At 46.1% G+C, this 21,165-nt stretch overlaps 2 protein-coding genes and 1 non-coding gene across 3 annotated transcripts; all 3 read left to right on the top strand.

The window, feature by feature from the left end:
• The first annotated feature begins 222 nt into the window (after nt 1-222).
• LOC136497811 (protein GL2-INTERACTING REPRESSOR 1-like) lies at nt 223-1,562 on the top strand. Its single transcript, XM_066493673.1, has 2 exons — nt 223-530; nt 842-1,562. The coding sequence occupies exons 1-2, from the start codon at nt 345-347 to the stop codon at nt 1,268-1,270; spliced, it is 615 nt and encodes a 204-aa protein (XP_066349770.1). The 5' UTR covers nt 223-344; the 3' UTR covers nt 1,271-1,562.
• A 5,752-nt stretch (nt 1,563-7,314) lies between these two features.
• LOC136498760 (small nucleolar RNA U3) lies at nt 7,315-7,503 on the top strand. The gene has a single exon (XR_010769761.1). It is a non-coding gene; the product is annotated as a small nucleolar RNA U3 (small nucleolar RNA).
• An 11,954-nt stretch (nt 7,504-19,457) lies between these two features.
• Nucleotides 19,458-20,797, top strand: LOC136497774 (protein GL2-INTERACTING REPRESSOR 1-like). The gene is made up of 2 exons (XM_066493631.1): nt 19,458-19,765; nt 20,077-20,797. Exons 1-2 carry the CDS (start codon nt 19,580-19,582, stop codon nt 20,503-20,505), a joined length of 615 nt encoding a protein of 204 aa, XP_066349728.1. The 5' UTR covers nt 19,458-19,579; the 3' UTR covers nt 20,506-20,797.
• The last annotated feature ends 368 nt before the right edge of the window (nt 20,798-21,165 follow it).

The following is a 21,165-nucleotide window of genomic DNA, read 5'->3' as shown; positions in this document are numbered from 1 at the left end:
GTTTGAATAAATTCAAATCCATGGTGCTAGTATGCTCAATTAATTGCCAATTAATGAATAAAATTGCCAACCATTTCCCAACAATGCCAATTCATAGCGCACTCCATGGAGTATATTCATTGACCTGCGTGTCCCTGGCCCGCGGCGCCCACGTGTCTGCCAGGGCGGCGGCCCGGCGGTCTATATATATAGGCGCGCAAACCCCACCGCTTCATTCCACCCGCAGTCCGCCAGAGCGCACGCGCAAACCAGAGAGAAGGAGAGGAGGTGCCGTTGCCAACGACCGCCGGTCGAGAAAGGAATTCCGGGAGGCGGGAGCCCACGCGGCAGCCCCAGCGCTGGGGATGATGGCCGCGGACGTGAGCTCTGTCGCGAGGCTGCTCCGCGGGGAGGCGGGGAAGAAGGGCGGGCCGGAGATCGTGACAATGGATCTTCTCGGCGGCTGCGGCGGCGGCGCGGCACCGGAAGACGAGGTCGTGGACCTCGAGGTCACGGTGCCTGCCGGCTGGGAGCGACGGCTTGACCTCCTGGTGAGTTGATTCTCTCCCCTTTTGGTTCATATGTCAAGGGCTGTTCATCATGTGGTTGAGTTTTGCTAGAGAGGATTTGATATCTTAGATATTTGTTCTTATTTTCCATCGTTTTATCGTCGCCTGCAAGAAATAGAAATATGAGATTGTATTCCCTTACGCAGATCAAGTTTTCATCTTGTTTTTGTATTGATCGATCACTCATGAGATTTTGTTTAGTTAATCCTTGTGAAATAAGCACCGATCACTTTCCAAGACGAATTTCTTTTGCAAAGTATACTCAACCCAGCCTTTGTTGATTTTTCTCGCAGTCCGGCAAGACTTTCCTGACTCCTCGCCACCCGAGCGTGCAAGGCGGCCACCAAGACCTCAACCTTCCTCCACCGGCGGCGCCCACCACCAACTCAACCGCGGTCTGCACCCTCGACATGGTCCGCTCCGCCCTCGAGCGCGCGGCCGCCGGGAGGACCACCGCATCGCCGGCAACGTCGTCCACATCGTCCGCGTCGACCTCGTCGTCCTCCTCCGCGGGAAAGCGCAACCGGTCGCCGCAGCCCGCGATGCGCGCAGCCGCGTGCCCGTCATGCCTCACGTACGTGCTCATCGCCGAGGAGGACCCCCGGTGCCCGCGTTGCGCCGCCATGGTGCCACCGCTCCGCGGGAAGAAGTCCGCCGCCGCCGAAGGCAGCGGCAAGAAGCCGAGGATCGACCTGAATGCGGCCGCTGATGAGACAGAGTGAACGGAGAAAGATTAGAGGAAATCGGAAAAGGAAATATCATCAGGAAATGGATTTCTTTTGGGCAATATCTTGTCTGATAAGAATCGTCTGATCATAGTATAGGGGCCTATATTTATTTAGTAGAAAGTATGATCATATCATAGATCAAAAACTGCTGGGTTACATAGAAGTTGGACTTCTCTCAATTTATTTTGTTCTTTTATTAGTTCTTCGTTTTTCCTAAAAAGTCTTCTGTACAAATAGTAGTCGCCTTTCGTTAATTATAGTTTTGTTCGTTATAACGTTGTGTTTATTATTGATGGTGTTATTCTTTTCATTGTTTGGATGCATAGTATATATGCTAGGATACAAAATATTATGAGTTGTGAACTATTTAAATTGGAGAATGAAAATTAGTCTGAACTTCAGTAGGCTAGATATATAACACTATTTTGATATTTTACTCCAGAATAAAATTTACATTACTGCCTGAATTTCTCACTCAATGATTCCGGCCTATAGGCAGTTTGTAACCTATATGTAATCGTAGTATATTCAATTTTATTAACTTGGCTCGTGGGTACAAAGGACTTGTTCTTTTATAAAAAAAAAGGAAATAAATATATAGAACAACTCAGTTGGATGAATTATTGTTGCCATGAATGATATCCAACTAAGAGAATTTCTTTTGGAAGATAAACTACGAGGCTGTTCTTCTACTTGCAGGTGAGAGCTAAATTGAACCATTTATCTAAAAAATGTAATACTAGTTATGTTCTTTTCATGGTTTTAGACATGGACACAGTATTTTTCTGCTCCATATATATTTTTTACATTACATTTTATATTCACTTTTGTAGCAATTGTTAAGAACATGGGGTGAATGAGTGCATTTCTTATGACAAATCCACACATCATTTTCACGCGCCAGTGCAAGTCCTAAATTTTTTATGTGTATTAGAGGGCGAAGTGTTCAAAGTTTTGGTTGCACGCGTGTTATGAAAAAAGAAATCTACAAAGGCACGACTTGAAAATTCTCTGCATCATCTTTGTTGAACATGATGATCTGATCCGGTTAGACATGTTTGCTGTGCTAAAACTCCAGTCAAACTAGTGGGAACTTTTTTTTTTAGAAACATACGAAACTAGTGGGAACTGCATTGATCTCTTAAGAAAATTGCTGTGGCAAACAATCAACAGAAAATAAAACTCGGTGGAATAAACCAATGCTTGTAAATCTCATGTAGAAAATACTAAATGGCACCTCACCTTGATCAAAATTCTGAAATCTTGATCATCCAATGAGATATATCCTCGTCTCTACACGGAGGATGTATCATAAGAAGCATTAATAATGCATGGCGGCCTTGGATGGAAAAGGTGCAATTAAGCTGCTACTCCATAGCCGCATATACGTCATAGGTGGCAGGAAAGCAAAGGCAGGCAATTAACAGGGCTATTAGTAGGAGCAATGAAGAAGTGCATTGGCGAGTGCAATTCAAGTAAAGGCACGCAGCACGCACGCCCATGCATCCATCTGGTTAGTTGCCTCGCGCTCTCCCGCATTGAATGCCCCCCATTAATCCATGCAGATCGAGACGTCGCGGGCGAAACCCAATTCTACTAGCAGCTCCACGGAGGTTTCGCTTAATATAATTAATTAATCGCCGCGATAATGACGATTAGGAAGTGAGTAGTAGGATTAAATGCCCCAGTTAATTAGCTAGTACGGCCGGGGCGCTCGCTGATTGGGCCTTCAACCGTGAGTATATAAAAGCTGCTCGTCACGGCAACTGACGTACGACGACTGTGATGGAATTAATTAACGGCACGTTTGCGCAGTTAATCTCGCGATAGCTGCGTCCACCTAATTATTGTGGAGTACTACTAGTATAGTATATTTTTTTGCCTTCATTAAATTGGGTTGGACTTGCAACCGTGGGCGCTAATCAGGTGACGTTGTGTCACGGAGACGCCGCTGATTTCTCGGGGCGCTGATGGCAGCGGGATTAATTGGCCTGCGCCTGCTCCTGCTCCTGCTCCTGCTCGCGTCGGTAGGCGAACGGCCGGTTTTTGGTGACGGGTGTTTCGTTTCTACTCCTAAACTTTAAACTTTAGTTGTTTGTTGTTGTCCCATCAGATGTTTAGAAGTATTAAATATAAACTAATTATAAAATTAATTACATAGCTTGGGACTAATTTACGAGACAAATCTTTTAAGCCGATTTGAAAATGTAGCGCTACAGTAAGCATGTGCTAATGATGGATTAACTAGGCTTAATAAATTCGTCTCTTGGAGTACCGACGGATTCTGTAATTTATTTTTTTATTAGTATCCGAACATCTCATGCGACACTCTTACCTGACACATTTTAAATTTTAGTCACCAGATCCGAACACCCCTAATTTAGCCTGCCATGCCATGCCTGCCACGTAGTACCAGGTTTTGGATAATGATGACTGTTGTTGGCTTCATTTTCCACTGGAGAAATAAAAAACGCGACGAGAAAGCCTCGGGGGTCTTAATGGGCTCTGCACAGTACAAAGGGAGTTATTCGGTTTAGATGAAGCACCGCTATCTTCTCATTTAACGTGTCAACTGTGATATGCGCATGCTTCAATGGTACGTTCATGTAGCAGCAGCCACCACCCACCAGCATCTGATGCATCTCCCACGGAACAAATTAAATAATTTGTTGGAAACACAAATCGTGTGACCACGGTTAATCTGACATTTCTAAACCACCTTGAACTAGAAATGCTGCATGATTCTTGAACTAGAGCCGGTTTGGTTTCATGGGCTTACAACTAGCAAGTGAAAATTAGCTCTAGTTCATTCAAATAGCAGGTCGAATTAATGGATGAGTTATTTTCTAGCCAGTCCATTAGAGCAATTCCGAAAGTCTCTTTATATTTTTCCCTATTGATAGGAATAGATATTTTGATAAAAAAACTCTTGCAACAATTTCTTCAACTAGATCACCAAATATTTCCATATATCCTTTATTCCTAGTTTCTCGCTCACCAAAGATAGAGGATGAAGCTTGTGATCTCCAAAGTGCCAAACAAGATATATAGAAATCATTGAATAGTGTAGAGATATAAAGAATGTTTTTTATTATTATACTCCAAGAGTGGTTTCAAAAAATATGGTTGGAGATGCTCTTAGACAACTACAACTAGTTAACATTGATAATAGTTCATTGATAGGGATATATATACACTTAGGGCCTGTTTGGATCGCAACTGGATTATTGTAATCTAAATTATGCATAGGATTAATATAATCAGAATTATGGATTGTAATAATCAGAGTATTTGGTCCCTAAATTATAATGATTGATTATGGTTGGTTAAAGTGAGAAATTTCTATCTTATCCTTTAGTTTGGCAAGTTGGACAATTGATTAGGGAGTAAGTTATACTTTCAGAATCCATAATCCCCTAAAATTTGATCTCACCTGGATTATGGGATTATTATAATCAGACGTTTTGATTTTGATAATACATCTATTTGGTCCCTAAATTATAATGATTGATTATGGTTGGTTAAAGTGAGAAATTCCTATCTTATCCTTCAGTTTGGCAAGTTGGACAATTGATCAGGGAGTAAGTTATACTTTAAGAATCCCTAATCCCCTAAAATTTGATCTCACCTGGATTATGGGATTGTGATAATCAGAAGTTTTGATTTTGATAATACATCATATAATCAATCTTGTTTAGTTTAAATTTGATTATAAATTTAATTATTATAATAAGAGGGTATTCAAACAAGGTCTTATGAGCCTGGTATCCAAATGGATAATAGTTAGGGCCTGCTTGGATCATTGTTAATAATTCATCTAAAATAATTTGAATATGGTCCAAACATGTTAGATTATGCCGTGGGTTATTATAATCAATTCACTAGATTATAATCAGCCTGTTCGCTGGTTGGTTTTAGCCAGGGCTTATCATCCATGGTACAGTGTTTTTCTCTCACAACAAACTAGAACCAGCCGGGCTTATCAGCCCAGAAACCAACCAGCGAACAGGTTGAACGTATCTGATACCTTTTTCTTTGGAGATTATTATTGGTGCTAAAAAATCTAACTTGCCCCACCTGGACACCTTATCTAAAGTTGCGCCTCACTAAAGGGCACGCGAGGTATTTTTCACTTTAACCAACAATAATCCACCAAATTAATCTAGGATCCAAACACTTTGATGGGCAAGTCGTGATCTAGATTATGATAACCCTATGGTTAATTTAGATTACAACAATCAATGTGATCTACATAGACCCTAGCTGACTAATTTTTAGATAGCTATTTTTAGCCCTGCCTAGCAATTGACCTAGCTAACAAACAGTGCCCTAGAGAGGAACAACGGAACACGCATACTTGATGCACCACCCTCCACGTATGTTGGAGGCCTTGAGCCGCTATCCAAGTGTTTGTGTGCCGTTGGATGCAGGCAGGTTCGTTCGGCCATGTAAGAACTGCACACTGTCACGCGCGGTACTTGCTCCTAGGATGGATGGACATGGACGGTACGGCGGAACACAGTTGAGGCGACGAGACTGGTGGCGCGGCGGGCATGTGCAGCAAAAAACGTGTGGGAAGTTTGCTGTTGCCCCGGTGCCGAGGCCAGGCCGGGACGTCAGATCAGTGCCGGCGGGAGCTAGCTATGGCGACCTGCACCGGCAACGGCATTTATGGGTGACGAGATTTGCAGCGGAGTCCGCCGGGTTGCACCGCGATTTATTGTGCGCGCGCACGGCGCACCTACATGACGATCTATACATTATACATGGCCGTCGTCGTCGCCCATACCAGCATGATATGATATCGTGGCCGCACCGCCAGGAAGAAGAAGCTCTCGGACTCGGATTGGATCTTTCGTTCTCGTTTTTTTTTTGCTTTTGCTTTTGGATTGGATCAGCTGAAATCCACTCCGGCGGCCGGCGGCGTGGAGCTTCAGGAGGGTTTCTTCAGCCCGGGCGGCCGGCCCTGCACCACGCGGGAACCGTTCGGTCGGTTTGGCCTGTTAGCGTTGTCGGCAGTTTAGGCAGGCGGGGCGGATGCCTTGAGGCGTCAGAACGGCAGGCAGGCATCTCGCATCCTGCAGGCAGTGGTTGGTCGTTCTTGGAGGGACAGGCGACATTGTTATCCCTCTTTGTCGCGTACTAAAAATGCCGTACCAGGGTCAGTTGGCAGATACGAGAAGCGGCACGTTGCCACGTTCTGAGCGGACAAGGAATGGCAACCGCACAAGAAGCACGCGTTGCGTCTGCTTCTTGGACTAGCACCCGCCTGCCTGGACTGCGTGATGGGCCTCGTTAAGGATGGCACCGGTTGTTAGTTTCCTACTTGGGCTGGGCCCAAGGCAACCTCAGCAGATTCTATACTTGGGCTAGGATGCACGTGTCAGGTAGATCAGTCGTACTTGTGCCACTGTCTCTCACTAAAAAAAAAACGTAGACATTGGCGTGGGTATGGCCTATGGCCGTATGGGCATCAGCTTCCTGACCAATTGTAATTTTGCCATTATTTTCCTCTGCCTCGGGTCTTCACTCTCGAGCGCTCTCACAAACAAACCTGAAATTTGCATACTGTTCCATCGTACTCAAACTTCTTGCTCAGCTGCTTCTGTAATATACTTGTGCAGCATATTCAGCACTTGCCGAGGAAACAAAGTCAAACATAAAAACGTTAAAGAAACAAGATTTCTTAAGCTGAGCATCATTACCGATCTGCAGGCCACCTTGCTGTCAAAGATCAACGGCAACCATGGGGCAGCAACATCCAGCATTGCACATGGGCCAAAGATTGAGCCCTGTGAAGTGTGAACTACAACCATCTAGGAATCAACTGAGCTTATCATATCTTTCCTTTTTCAGGTGAGGCATCAACACTTCAACAGAGGTCAAGCTATTGCAGCCTCGATGGACTCGACCTGAAGCCCACACAGAGAATACCAGAATGGCCTGGCCCAGTACACAGTATGCTGGCCACTCTCACTGATTAGTCCCGCCTGGGTTGCTCACATGCGATAGAAGCTAGCTTAAAAGTTCATTTCTCGAGCCTTACTTGAACAGGATCTATTCTACAGGATCATACCGCTGCATCCTTGACTAATAGGAAGCCAAGCACTTAAGCCTGGTTGATGAGCAATGACCTGTGGGCCAAGATTTGGCTTGATGCTGTGTCTGGTGCTGTAGAGGATCGTTCCTGGTCAAGCACTGCCTGTCTGGGGGTTGTCTGACAGGCTCCTTTTTTTGTTGTTATTTTTTGATGTGCTGCATTTGAAGACCATTTGTTTGAGCCAAGTATGTCAGCTGTTGTTGTGCTCGATTTGATGACCATTTGTTTGACCAAAATATTCCAGCTGGTTTTCCTCAACATTTGCTCTCAAATTAAAAGAGGCAGATCTCTTGCCTATTTTTGCCATTCATAATAGATATTTTTTACTATGGGCTGAATTTGAAGGGATTAAGCAGGATATTCCTGTCACCGGCTGCATTTAAATGGGGTAGATCTCTTGCTCGTTTTTGCCATTAATAATATAGTCTTTTTTTAGCTGTGTTGCATTTGGGAATGGAGTTCGACCACAATATTCCTGTCAACAGCTGTTTTTTTGCTGAACGTTGCTCTCAATTTAAAGGGGCAGATCTCTTGCTCGTTTTGCCATTAGCAGATCAAGACTTTTTAGTACAGTTTGCTTGCTTCAGGTTGCTTCTTAATCTCTGACGGTATGCGAATCTGCGATGTAGAACACATTAGTGTTGAGTCATCACGATTCTTTCTACTTGATTTGCAGAAAGCTCACCGTTGTTTTGATCTCCTTTTCTTCTTTTTTGGTTCCAAGTAAAGCTATACTCGTTTCCAAAAGAAAGAAAGAAAGAAAAAAGCAAGAGCCGAGTTCCTGAACCTTGTGACCCATGTTTATACTACAACCGTGTTGGGCTATTGGCGTATTCTGCATCTCTGCAGCGTATGTAGCTAGTAGATCTTCAGAAGTAGTAGTGCATCATCGTCCATTTTTCGGGCCTTTTCGTTTGAACTTATCAGCCGGCTTATCAGCCAGAATCTACAGTATTTTTCTCTCACAACAAAACAGCTTTAGCCTGCTTTAATACCAGCCGTTTCAGTTCAGGATCTAACCCATCGCTGCTTGATTTTGGTCTCTCCGGTGCTAGTCGTTGGTAAAGATTATTAATTACTTAAATAAGTAGTATGTTCATGGAAAATCATCAACTAGGATCCATGTCAAATAGAGCATCTGATTGAAACGCTATGTGCAACGTCTATTTCTCTACTGTCTTTCCTCCTAATTATGGAGTAGTTCTTTTATGTACTGCCAAAACTAATTTCAGTGCCAATCTTTACATAACATTTGAACTTCAATGGCTACATAATTTTGCACACAAGAGTAAGAACTAAGCAGCAGTATATCTTAGTTGCTAAAACACGGTAACATAGGCATCTTTCTTACATAACATGTGTATGTATGAAAGTGACAGGGATGGATCATGCTACACAAAAATTTCACTTAAATGTATTTTCTTTATAACCTCTCTTGTAGAATCAATCAATAATTTATAATCTAGGATACACTGATAACCCACAACATGCAACCATCTTTGGGTGATAAGCAATCCAAACAAAAATGTAGCATGCTGCAACAAAACCAATCCGCTTCTACAACCAGAATGCTTCAGGAGCAAAACAATATTCATGCCTATATACTACAGAGGACTTGTTTAAAATGGGGCAGATCTCTTGCTCGTTTTTGCCATTAGTAATAGAGACTTTTTTTAGCTATGCTGCATTTGGGAAGGGAATTTGAGCACAATATTCCTGTCAACATCTCTCTCTCGCTAAACGTTGCTCTCAATTTAAAGGGGAAGATCTCTCTTGCTCGTTTTGCCATTAGTAGATCAAGTCTTTTTGGTATATAAGTTCGCTTGCGTCAAGTTGCTTCTTCATCTCTGACTGTATGCGACTCTGCGATGTGGAGTACATTAGTGTTGAGTCATCAGGATTCTTCCTACTTGATCCGCAGAAAGTTCACAGTTGTTTTGATCTCGTTTTTCTTTTTTGGTTCCAAGTAAAGCTACACGTTTCAAAAAAGCTAGAGTTGAGTTCTTGAACCTTGTGACCCATGTTCATACTCATACTACAGCCGTGCTGGGCTATTGGCGTATTATTCTGCATCTCTGCAGTGTATGTAGCTAGTCAGACAGATGTACCTATATAAAATAAATAATATTTGGAATATCGAATAAGTATGATTAGATTGATAATAAATATATTTTTATATTAAATCTATCCGGAGATATAAAGTAAAAAAAAATCTGATTTAGTCACAATCTGGAAGTGCACTTTCTCTACAGACTGAGGGAGTACTCGTTTCATAGCGACGCGCTGTTCCTTTTTTTTTTGGAAACCCGCTGTTCCTATTTTTGTCGTGTCCAAACAATTGTATGGATGAAAAAATCTACATCAAATTAATTCAACCTTACTACTAATCATGTCCAATACTGCCATCCAACGGTAATAACACATCCAAATCTTCTGAAGTTGTCTTTCCAAAAAAAAAGGTTAATCGGAGAAACACCATTATAATTTCCGCGGTTCGGAGAAACGCCATTACTATTCGTTCTATTTAGAAGCATGTCATTATAATTCTTCGTTTCCCACAAAAATGCCACTAAATACGTATGGACACAGCCTGGGCCAGCTGCAGGCGTATACGAAGACGCATACTTCATCTCCCTTGTCACTGACACGCGGGCCTCACATGTCATCTTCTTCCTCCTCTCATCTCTCTCCGGCTCGGGACACAGTGGCCGCTCGGGACCGGACGGGAGCTTGCCGGCGCGGGCGTGCTCGGCACCGACGGCGAGCTCTACTCGCGCTGTACGCGCCCGCAAGGCCTTGGCAGAGGCGAGCACGACCTCTACTCGAGCTCCAACCATGGGGGAGGGGCGAGCTCGGACCTGGCAGCCACGGCGAGCGCAGCACGGCCGCGGGCGAGCTCGGCCTCGGCGGCCATGGCGAGCTCAGCGCCGACCCAGACGGCCCCAGCGAGTTCGGCCCCAGCGGCCATGGCGAGCTCGACGCCGGTGGCCATGGGGAGCTCGCCCCCGGTCATGGCGAGCTTGTCCCCCGACGTAGGCTGCCCCGACGAGCTCGTCCCCGGCACAGACTGCCCCAGCGAGGTTAGCCCGAGTGTCCAAGGCGCGGGTGAGCTCGATCCTGGCGGCCATGGCAAGCGCAGCACTGCCGCGGGCATGCTCGGCCCTGGCGGCCATGGGAGCGACGCAGACTGCCCCGGTGAGCTTGGCCCCAACTGCCATGGCGAGCTCGGCGCCGGTGGCCATGGGGAGCTCGCCCCCGCCATGGCGAGCTCGTCCCCGACACAGGTTGCTCGCTCGCGGCGTGCTACTGCTGCTGCTCGGCCGCGTGCTGCTGCCGGCGTGCTGCTGCTCGCCGGGATGGAGAGAGAGAGAGGAGGAGAAGAGGAGGAAGAAAATGACATGTAGGGCCCGTGTGTCAATGACAGAGGAGATGAAGTATACGTCTTCGTATACGCCTGCAGCTGGGTCTAGGTTGTGTACATATGTATTCAGTGACATTTTATGGAAAACGAAAAATTATAATGGCATGCTTTAAAATAGATGAATAGTAATGGTGTCGGTGCCATCCGTGAAAATTATAACGGTGTTTCTCCGATTAACCCAAAAAAAAAAAAAGGAAAAAAACTGAAGTCTGAAGTCTGAACTCTGAACTGCCTGTGCTTCTTGGGTTGTTCAGACCTTCCTATCGTCTGTTTATTCAGGACTTGAGTCAAGTGGTCTCTCCTACCTCCGGGCGACCGGGCTCCCGTCACGGTGGTGGCGGCGGCAGCATTCATGGTGGAGATGCGGCAGCGGAGGAAGCCGCTGGTCCTCGCCTCCACGCAGGCGCTCCTCGACTCGCTCCCGGGGGACCGCCCGCCGCCACCGCCGCAGGAGCCGGTGCGCCTTAGGGCTGGCGTCCTCCGCTTCCCCTCCGGCGCCGGTGCTGGCGCCGAGTTCGGGGAGCTCGCGTCCTTCGTTGCCCTCCCTGCCTCCGCGCTCCGACGGCTCGCGGTTGTCACCGGCACGCCGGTGAGTCCTCTAGTTCCAATCATTTGATGCGAATTGGAGCGTCGTGCTGGGAAATTCGATCGGTTAGGGACTTCGTTGGGGGAACTCTGCTTGGTGCTGTCAGGAGGAACTTGGGTCTCGATTAAGTTTGATCGTTTTGTAGAACTAGAAGGCTGTCCTTGCTTAATTTTGAACACGAATTTGATGGGATTGGTGATAGACTACGCGATTGTGAAAATGAGCTCTAGTGACTGACAATGATGAGATCTCGATAACGATAATGAACAAGCTGCTGCTACAAAAAGTGTCCATTCCGGGCGTGCATCTGTATAACAAGGAAAGGGGCGAAACCGTCGGAGACGCACCAGGCTCTAGTGTTCTAGGTGAACGCGAAGAAGCTGGAAGAAATCCATATCCCTCAGGCGCTGTTTGAAGCGATCTGTTCAAAGAAGAACAAACAAACATGAAACGATGAGGTGAGAAGCAAATCTCACGTTAAATGCACCAACAGCCAAAGACCACCTTCGACGTCTCCAAGAACATCTAGATAACACTCCTCCCAACCTGAGATAGAAGTGTCGGAGGAGCCTATGTAAAAAAACATCAACAACAGCTTAGGTCAGAGGGCAGATCACAAATAGGCCAGATGATGATCAAGACAAAAACATTTTTACTTACTCGGACCCGACGCCGTCAGCCCTGGTTGCCCCAGACCGAACCTAGCGCTAGCGGCGGCTGCTCACTCCTCCGGGGTGAGAAGTCCAGCCATGACATCGCCTACAAAGCAGCAGATGCATAGTATTGACACTTAGCACAATACGCAAAGGAATGAACTGGGCGAAGACAATAAACATAAGGATGTGCACCAAACAAACTTACTCATAAAAAGCCTAGGTAGGGCAGCTTGCCGCGCCCTCTGAGCAGAGGTCTCCGCCGTATCATTTGGCGAAGGCCCAAAGGGCTGGACTTCCTCAGCCAGCGGCCCGGCGGGTGGAGGACTCGAAGAAGGCCGAGCCACCGGAGCCTCCTCAGCAAGAGCGGGCTCCAACAGCCTGATGTCGGCCGCAGGCACGGGCGAAGGTGCAGCGGTGGCAGGGGATGAAGGAACATGCCGCGGGATGGCCTCCGTGTCCTCTTTAGAGCTTGAGCATAGCCCGCCAAGAACGTCGGGCATAGGCTCGATGGCGCTATCTTCTGGCTATTCGCCGATGCTCATAGCACCATGCGAGGAGCGTGCCGGGACAACGCCGGTCTCTAGAAGCCCGGCACCGCTCACAGCCCCCCTCGTCGGGCACACCGGGGCTACAGGAGAGCCACGATCCCCTCCGCTCGCAACTCGAGCATCCTCTGACGGGGCGGAGGAGCTCTCAACGTCTTCGCTGCCGGCGGAGGCAGCGCCCGCACTGCCAGCAGAAGACAAGGCCGGCACGATCAATGGGGCTCCGCTTTTCTTCTTCTTTTTCACAGGCGCCCGAGAGCCGACGGCGCCCTTCCTCTTTTTAGACTCGGCCTCTGCTGTAACATTCTTTGCGTAGGCCTTCTTTTTCTTCTTCTCAATCGAGGCCAGGACCTCAGCAGGAACCTCGCGCTCCCGGTAGATGATCCTGGCCTCCTCAAAAACTCGATTGAGCCATGGCATGGTGCCTGCCACGGCCATCCGAGATGTGTACTCATGCTCAGAAATCTTGCCAACCAACCCTATGGCGGCCTCCTCAACTTCGGAGATGAAACCGTCCTCCATCACCCCCTCCCCCAAAGACCGACCGAAGCGGGGGAACGAAATCCCGGCCTCCGGCCCAAAAATGGGAATCTTGACCTGTTCCAGCTGAAAAGCTAGGTTGTTTTTGCCCAAGGGCCAGTAGTTGGAGGCCATGATCTCCTCCACCAGATCACGGCCACTAGAGTAGCGGCACGCTACCGTAAAAGCCTGATCACAGGCCTCCCGTGTCGAAGACACCTCCACCGGTAGATCCACGCACGTGAGTGGCGCCATCTCCTCCATCTAAGAAGTCAATGGATACTCCGAGAGCTCCTCGCCATCCTCAGTTGTGCTGCGGACCCCGTAAGTCTTCACGTAGAACCAATGCTCGAGCCAGCCATGGTCCCACTTGCCCTTCTGGTAGAAAGAGATCTCCAGGTGGTCCACGCCTTGGTTCCTCTTAGACATGAAAGTGCAACTGTCGTACTGGTAGATCACCTCCACCTCCTTGCCATCTCGCACCTCCTTCTTCTTCTTTGGCTGCTTCCGCAGTTCATAGTACGTGCAAAAGGTGTCCACATCCGGCTCGGCACCGTAAGAGACGCACGCCCAGCAGAATTTGCTAAGTGTCAGGAAAGCAGTGGGAGTTAGATGATGGAGCTGGACGTTGAAGGTCTCCAACACCCGGCGAAGGAAGGGAATGTAAGGAAACCAGAGGCCGCAGGTGAAGAAGTCCTGAAAGACCACCGCATATCCTTCCTCCAGCTCCAGAACAGTCTGACCTAGTGGAGGGATTTTTACCCTGGAAGAAGGAAAACATGACTCCTTCAGCATCTCCGTGATTGCCTCCTCAGTGATAGAGGACGGGTCGAAGTCCCAAGACTTTATCACCATGTCTCCAGAGTCCACGGCGATCAGATCTCTGATAGACGCAGAGACACTCCCCAAATCCTCCTCGACTAGCTTTTCCAACTCCAACGCGGAGGTAGAGGCAAGCATGCACTCCTCAAAGTGCGCACCCCAGCCGACGGCCCTAACGCCGAGAAGGTGGCGGTAAGGTCCGAAGAAGGTGGGCCGGCGAGTTTGGGTGGAGGCGGAAAGGAAAGCCACCGCGACAGCAACCTAAGCACAAGACGCGAATAGAAAGACGGAACGCGCGAGGGCAGCAAGAGGTGAAAACGAAGAGGGCAGAGAACGATTTCTCGGACGCAATGAAAGCGAATGAGCGATGTGTGGGGGGGCCCCGCCACCAAAAGCACTCTTCTATAGGCAGCGGGCAGGCGGTCTGACTCCCACCACACAACGGTCACCTCCAGAAGATCCGCCCACTGCACAACGGTCACCTCCGAAAAAGTCGCAGGGAATGCAACGGACACTGACACGGCAGAAACGGCCACAACATAGGGCAACGGCTACATTTGCCGCCCAATGGCTACTCTCAACGAGACCAACGGCTACGCCAGAGCAGGCCAGGGGGGAAGTAGCGGGGCCTCGCTCGAAGACACCGAAGGTGGCCTCCGCCCCCGCGGATGCCTTCGGCCAAGGCGTTTTGAGCTCACGGCATGCTCCGGCAAACCATGGTCTCAAAAGGGGGGAACTGTTGTAACATGGCTTCGGTGGGTGGCGAAGGCCCCCGACAGCGGGGTGTCGCCAAGGTGTCTTTGACCATCTTAAGGTGGAGACCCGGCGCTGACTAAAGGAACTTTCCCGGCTATGCTCGAAGGGTGCTGAATCTCCTTTTCATCGCGGACTCCACCAAGGCCAGGCATGCATCCCGCCGACCGCTCAGGCGGGCATCTCCGGTATTACGGGCGGAGGCCGCCTTATCTCTAAACTAATCAAACAAACGATCTTGCCTAAGTGTGCGCACGTACTCAAGTGCAGGCGCTCACGGTCCGCACAAGCATGCCAGCATGGCCCCTGCGCGGCCGGGCGGAGACCTACGGATGATGTCTCCACTCGGACCGGCGGAGAGGCTCCAAGGCGATGGCGCGCCCCTGAAGGCGGAGGCCAGCGGTCGAGCGGAGACCTGCGGATGATGCCTCCGCCAGGACCGGCGAAGATTCTCCAAGGCAACGGCGCGCCCCTGAAGGCGGAGGCCAGTGGCGAGAACCATGGCCCCCGTGTGGCCGGGCGAAGACCCGCGGGTAATGTCTCCGACCGTCCGGCGGAGACCCGTCGAGGCAGCGGCGCGCCCCGGGAGATGAAGGCCAGCGCCAGGGACCCAGGCCTTTGGGCCGAAGACCGACCTATAGTGGGCCGGCTGCTCATGGAAGCCCATCACTTGAAGACGGTATGGCAGGATTGCCCCGCGAACAGAAGGCTAGCGGCGGAATATTCTAGGAATGTACTGTAGCAGTTGAGGGGCATTGTAATAAACTCTGTTATGTAGTAGTTGAGTCCTATAAATAGGGGACACTTGTAACCGTGGAAGTTGGTTGGTGGATGAATTAATGAAACCATAGTTTTCCGTATCATTCCCTTACTCACCACTCTCCCTCCTATCGTTCTTATCCCGAGCCTCCGCCCGAGGCCGACCGTCCGACGGGCGGAGGCCTCGGTCTCTTCCACGCAGTTTGAAACCGCTAGTTTCAACATGGTGCGTTGTTATGAGATGGAGAATGGTGCATATGTCAAATATGATTTTCTAAGAAAAATATGTATGTGATGGTTAAGGAAGGGAAACTCAAAAGGTTCTGTCAATATGCCATGTGTGATTTTAAGAACAAGCCAAAAACCATGTTTAAATAAATTCAAATTCATGCTAGTATACTCAATTAATTATAAATTGATGAAACCAACCATTTCCCAACTACACTAATAAATAGTGCACTCATTCATGTCTATATCTCTGCATATCCTGTTAGTGCTAAAATGAACATAGAATATCTGGCAGCTTGATTAAAATGATGATATATTGTTTCATTTCACCATGTGGTAAACATTAAGCTTTTTTTTTTTTTACCTACAGACAAATCTTTTCTTTTTAATTACTACTAGCACATCTGTAATGTCATTCTTACAGACAAGTTGTAATTCAAATTTTCACAAATGAATATTATAATGAATGGCATTCAAGTTGAGTGTTCTCCCTTTTTGAAAAATATTAAGCCTTTTCTATTGTTTCTTCTGGCTATAGTAACTGTTATTGATATGGTTTTATATTTTGGATTCACCAAAACAATTAGAACATAGTTTATCTTCGATTGAAGGGGAACAAAATCATCATATCGCTAGTACTCGATGATATGGAAAATGGTCTATTTTTGGTGAAATAATAACTAGTACTAGATAATGTTGGAAATGGTCTATTTTTGGTGAGATGAAGTGTTGGCTGTTATGAGATGAAGAATGGTGCATATGTCAAATATGATTTTCTAAGAAACAAATGTATGTGATGGTTAAGCAAGGGAAATTCAAAAGGATCAATGAAATGTGACTGACCAATATGCCATGTGTGATTTTATAAGTAAACTAAAAACCATGTTTGATTAAATTCAAATACATGCTAGTGTACTCGATTAACTGCAAATTGATGAAATCAACCATTTCCCAACTACAACAATAAATAGTGCACCCCTTCACATCTATATATCTGCATATCTTGCTAGCGCTAAAATTAACGTAGAATATCTGGCAATTTGATTAAAATAATAATATATTATTTCATCTCATCATGTCGTAAACGTTAAGCTTTTTGTTTTATTTACAGCCAAATCCTTTCTTTTTTAATTACTACTAGAGCATCTGTCATGCCATTCTTACAGACAAATTGTAATTCAAAAATTCACAAATGAATGCGATAATGAATGGCATTCAAGTTGAGCATTCTCTCTATTTTGAAAAAATATTAAGCTTTTATGTTGTTTCTTCTAGCTATAGTAATTGTTATTGATGTGGTTTTATATTTTGGTTTCACAAAAATATGAGACCATAGTTTAACTTAGATCAAAGGGGCCACAAAATAATCGCCAGTACTAGATGATATGGAAAATGGTTTATGTTTTGGTGAGATAAAGTGGGCTATGTTCCAAGATGAAGAATGGTGCGTATGTCAAATATGATTTTCTAAGGAAAAAATGTATGTGATGGTTAAGCAAGGGAAACTTAAAAGGACCAATGAAATGTGACTTGCCAATATGTCATGTGTGATTTTAAGAATAAACTAAAAACCATGTTTGAATAAATTCAATTGCACACTAGTATACTCGATTAATTGCAAAATGATGAAACCAACCATCTCCCAACTACACCAATAAATAGTGCACTCCTTCATGTTTATATACCTGTATATCTTGTCAATGCTAAAATTAATGTAGAATATCTGGCAATTTGATTAAAATGATAATATGTTGTTTCATTTCACCAGGTAGTAGACGTTAGCCTTTATTGTTTTAATTACAGCCAGATCATTTCTTTTTAATTATTGATAGCACATCTGTCATGCATCCTTACAGAAAACTATAATCTATACCTAATAATAAAGAGACAAAATTTCTGCCGTACTTTTTTTTTCTGCCTCCTCTAAATTCCTTTTTCAGTACGGGTTCGAATTCCTTTTTCAGTTCGGTTTCCATCCGTAAAGAGGCAAAGTTTCTGCTGTACTTTTTTCGGCCTCCTTTAAATTCATTTTTCAGTCTGGGTTCGAATTCCTTTTCCAGTTTGGTTTCCGTTCGTATTTTTATGGCTGCTCGCCTGTGTTTCGTCTTCCAGCACGTCGCTCCTTGGAACTTGTTAGTCCCAGCGACAAAAACAACTAGCTTGTGAAAAATACGCCTAAAACTTTGTGCCACGGTACCTAAACCAAGGTCTCCAATAATAGAAGAGAGACCACACACCAAGGCACCATATGCTTTACATGATATAAAACAAAATATTTTATATTTGATTCTCCTTTGAGCTGCATTGATTCGAGAAATCCAGGTTGATACATAAATACTTGATTTCCTTTTTTGTCTCACCTTAGCCGTGGAACAGTACAAGATGAAATGTTATAAATGATTAGGTCAAAGTAATTTTGAAGTGCTTGATGATCATCTTGATTGCGCACTACAATAACTAAATTGCATTATAGTTCAATAAAGAATCTTGACACAAAGATACTTTTAGGCTTGGTTGGTGCCGTAGTTTGGTTGCCACGGATATCCCGTGTGAAACCACTTAAAAGTATATTCTTAGTTGCAGAATGTGACAATCATGCAAACACATCATGGTTGCGGTGATTTTCTCCTTGCATCAGGCCACGGGCCATGGGATTTGAACTAGAGTCCTGTTTTTTGGTACCGCGACTCACGCCACTGACGCACTGCACAGTGGGCATGCACAAGTCGAGCCAAACATGATCAAAGTACGGCAAGCAAAATAAAAGGCACACTTACAGCAAAGTTTGGTAAAAAAATGAGATTATAACATGTGGAAACAGTGCTAAGAAAGTATGGCACATCGTAGTTATGACAGTGAACCACATAATTACATAAAAAACTATGGCGTGACTAACTTATGACGTGGCAAGTTGTGGTTATAAATCAAACAAACCCTAAGCCCCGCGTCCATTCTTGGATTCTCAAGAAAAAAAAAGGACTCCCCTTGCAACGCACGGGCATATTTGCTAGTAATTCAATAGTTTCACAAATGAATGTGAAAATCAATGGCATTCAAGTTGAGTATCATCTCTCTTTGAAAATAATAAGCTCTCCTGTTGTTTCTTTTGGCTATAGTAATTGTTATTAATGTGGTTTTATATTTTGGTTCTGCCAAGAAAAATGATAACATAGTTTAACTTGGATCAAAGGGGCTAAAATCATTGTCGGTGCTAGATGATATGGAAAAGGTCTATGTGCTGGTGAGATAAAGTGGGCACTCGTGCAAAAACCATGGCACTTATATATATAGTACGCGAAAATGAATGAAATCCAAGTTGAGCATTCTCTCTCTCTGGAAAAAAAAAGCTTTTGTGCTGTTTCCTTTGAATACAAGTATGTGAAAAAAATACATTTTTCATAACCTATCTATCCAATATGGTAGATGTTAATATCCTTCTCTATAAACTTGATCAAACTTAAGATGATTTAACTTAGGACACCTGAAAAGGCCTTTATGTTCTAGGATGGGGAAGTAGCTCAAAGGTTGAATGAAATGTGGAATGCATGAATTCAAGAAGGTGGAACCCGTGTTTGAATAAATTCAAATCCATGGTGCTAGTATGCTCAATTAATTGCCAATTAATGAATAAAATTGCCAACCATTTCCCAACAATGCCAATTCATAGCGCACTCCATGGAGTATATTCATTGACCTGCGTGTCCCTGGCCCGCGGCGCCCACGTGTCTGCCAGGGCGGCGGCCCGGCGGTCTATATATATAGGCGCGCAAACCCCACCGCTTCATTCCACCCGCAGTCCGCCAGAGCGCACGCGCAAACCAGAGAGAAGGAGAGGAGGTGCCGTTGCCAACGACCGCCGGTCGAGAAAGGAATTCCGGGAGGCGGGAGCCCACGCGGCAGCCCCAGCGCTGGGGATGATGGCCGCGGACGTGAGCTCTGTCGCGAGGCTGCTCCGCGGGGAGGCGGGGAAGAAGGGCGGGCCGGAGATCGTGACAATGGATCTTCTCGGCGGCTGCGGCGGCGGCGCGGCACCGGAAGACGAGGTCGTGGACCTCGAGGTCACGGTGCCTGCCGGCTGGGAGCGACGGCTTGACCTCCTGGTGAGTTGATTCTCTCCCCTTTTGGTTCATATGTCAAGGGCTGTTCATCATGTGGTTGAGTTTTGCTAGAGAGGATTTGATATCTTAGATATTTGTTCTTATTTTCCATCGTTTTATCGTCGCCTGCAAGAAATAGAAATATGAGATTGTATTCCCTTACGCAGATCAAGTTTTCATCTTGTTTTTGTATTGATCGATCACTCATGAGATTTTGTTTAGTTAATCCTTGTGAAATAAGCACCGATCACTTTCCAAGACGAATTTCTTTTGCAAAGTATACTCAACCCAGCCTTTGTTGATTTTTCTCGCAGTCCGGCAAGACTTTCCTGACTCCTCGCCACCCGAGCGTGCAAGGCGGCCACCAAGACCTCAACCTTCCTCCACCGGCGGCGCCCACCACCAACTCAACCGCGGTCTGCACCCTCGACATGGTCCGCTCCGCCCTCGAGCGCGCGGCCGCCGGGAGGACCACCGCATCGCCGGCAACGTCGTCCACATCGTCCGCGTCGACCTCGTCGTCCTCCTCCGCGGGAAAGCGCAACCGGTCGCCGCAGCCCGCGATGCGCGCAGCCGCGTGCCCGTCATGCCTCACGTACGTGCTCATCGCCGAGGAGGACCCCCGGTGCCCGCGTTGCGCCGCCATGGTGCCACCGCTCCGCGGGAAGAAGTCCGCCGCCGCCGAAGGCAGCGGCAAGAAGCCGAGGATCGACCTGAATGCGGCCGCTGATGAGACAGAGTGAACGGAGAAAGATTAGAGGAAATCGGAAAAGGAAATATCATCAGGAAATGGATTTCTTTTGGGCAATATCTTGTCTGATAAGAATCGTCTGATCATAGTATAGGGGCCTATATTTATTTAGTAGAAAGTATGATCATATCATAGATCAAAAACTGCTGGGTTACATAGAAGTTGGACTTCTCTCAATTTATTTTGTTCTTTTATTAGTTCTTCGTTTTTCCTAAAAAGTCTTCTGTACAAATAGTAGTCGCCTTTCGTTAATTATAGTTTTGTTCGTTATAACGTTGTGTTTATTATTGATGGTGTTATTCTTTTCATTGTTTGGATGCATAGTATATATGCTAGGATACAAAATATTATGAGTTGTGAACTATTTAAATTGGAGAATGAAAATTAGTCTGAACTTCAGTAGGCTAGATATATAACACTATTTTGATATTTTACTCCAGAATAAAATTTACATTACTGCCTGAATTTCTCACTCAATGATTCCGGCCTATAGGCAGTTTGTAACCTATATGTAATCGTAGTATATTCAATTTTATTAACTTGGCTCGTGGGTACAAAGGACTTGTTCTTTTATAAAAAAAAAGGAAATAAATATATAGAACAACTCAGTTGGATGAATTATTGTTGCCATGAATGATATCCAACTAAGAGA

This window comes from Miscanthus floridulus, chromosome 12, assembly GCF_019320115.1.
Source record: "Miscanthus floridulus cultivar M001 chromosome 12, ASM1932011v1, whole genome shotgun sequence".
In the NCBI taxonomy this organism is placed as follows: domain Eukaryota; kingdom Viridiplantae; phylum Streptophyta; class Magnoliopsida; order Poales; family Poaceae; genus Miscanthus; species Miscanthus floridulus.
The sequence above is the reverse complement of the archived record's forward strand: the minus strand, read 5'-3'. Positions and strand labels throughout refer to the sequence as shown.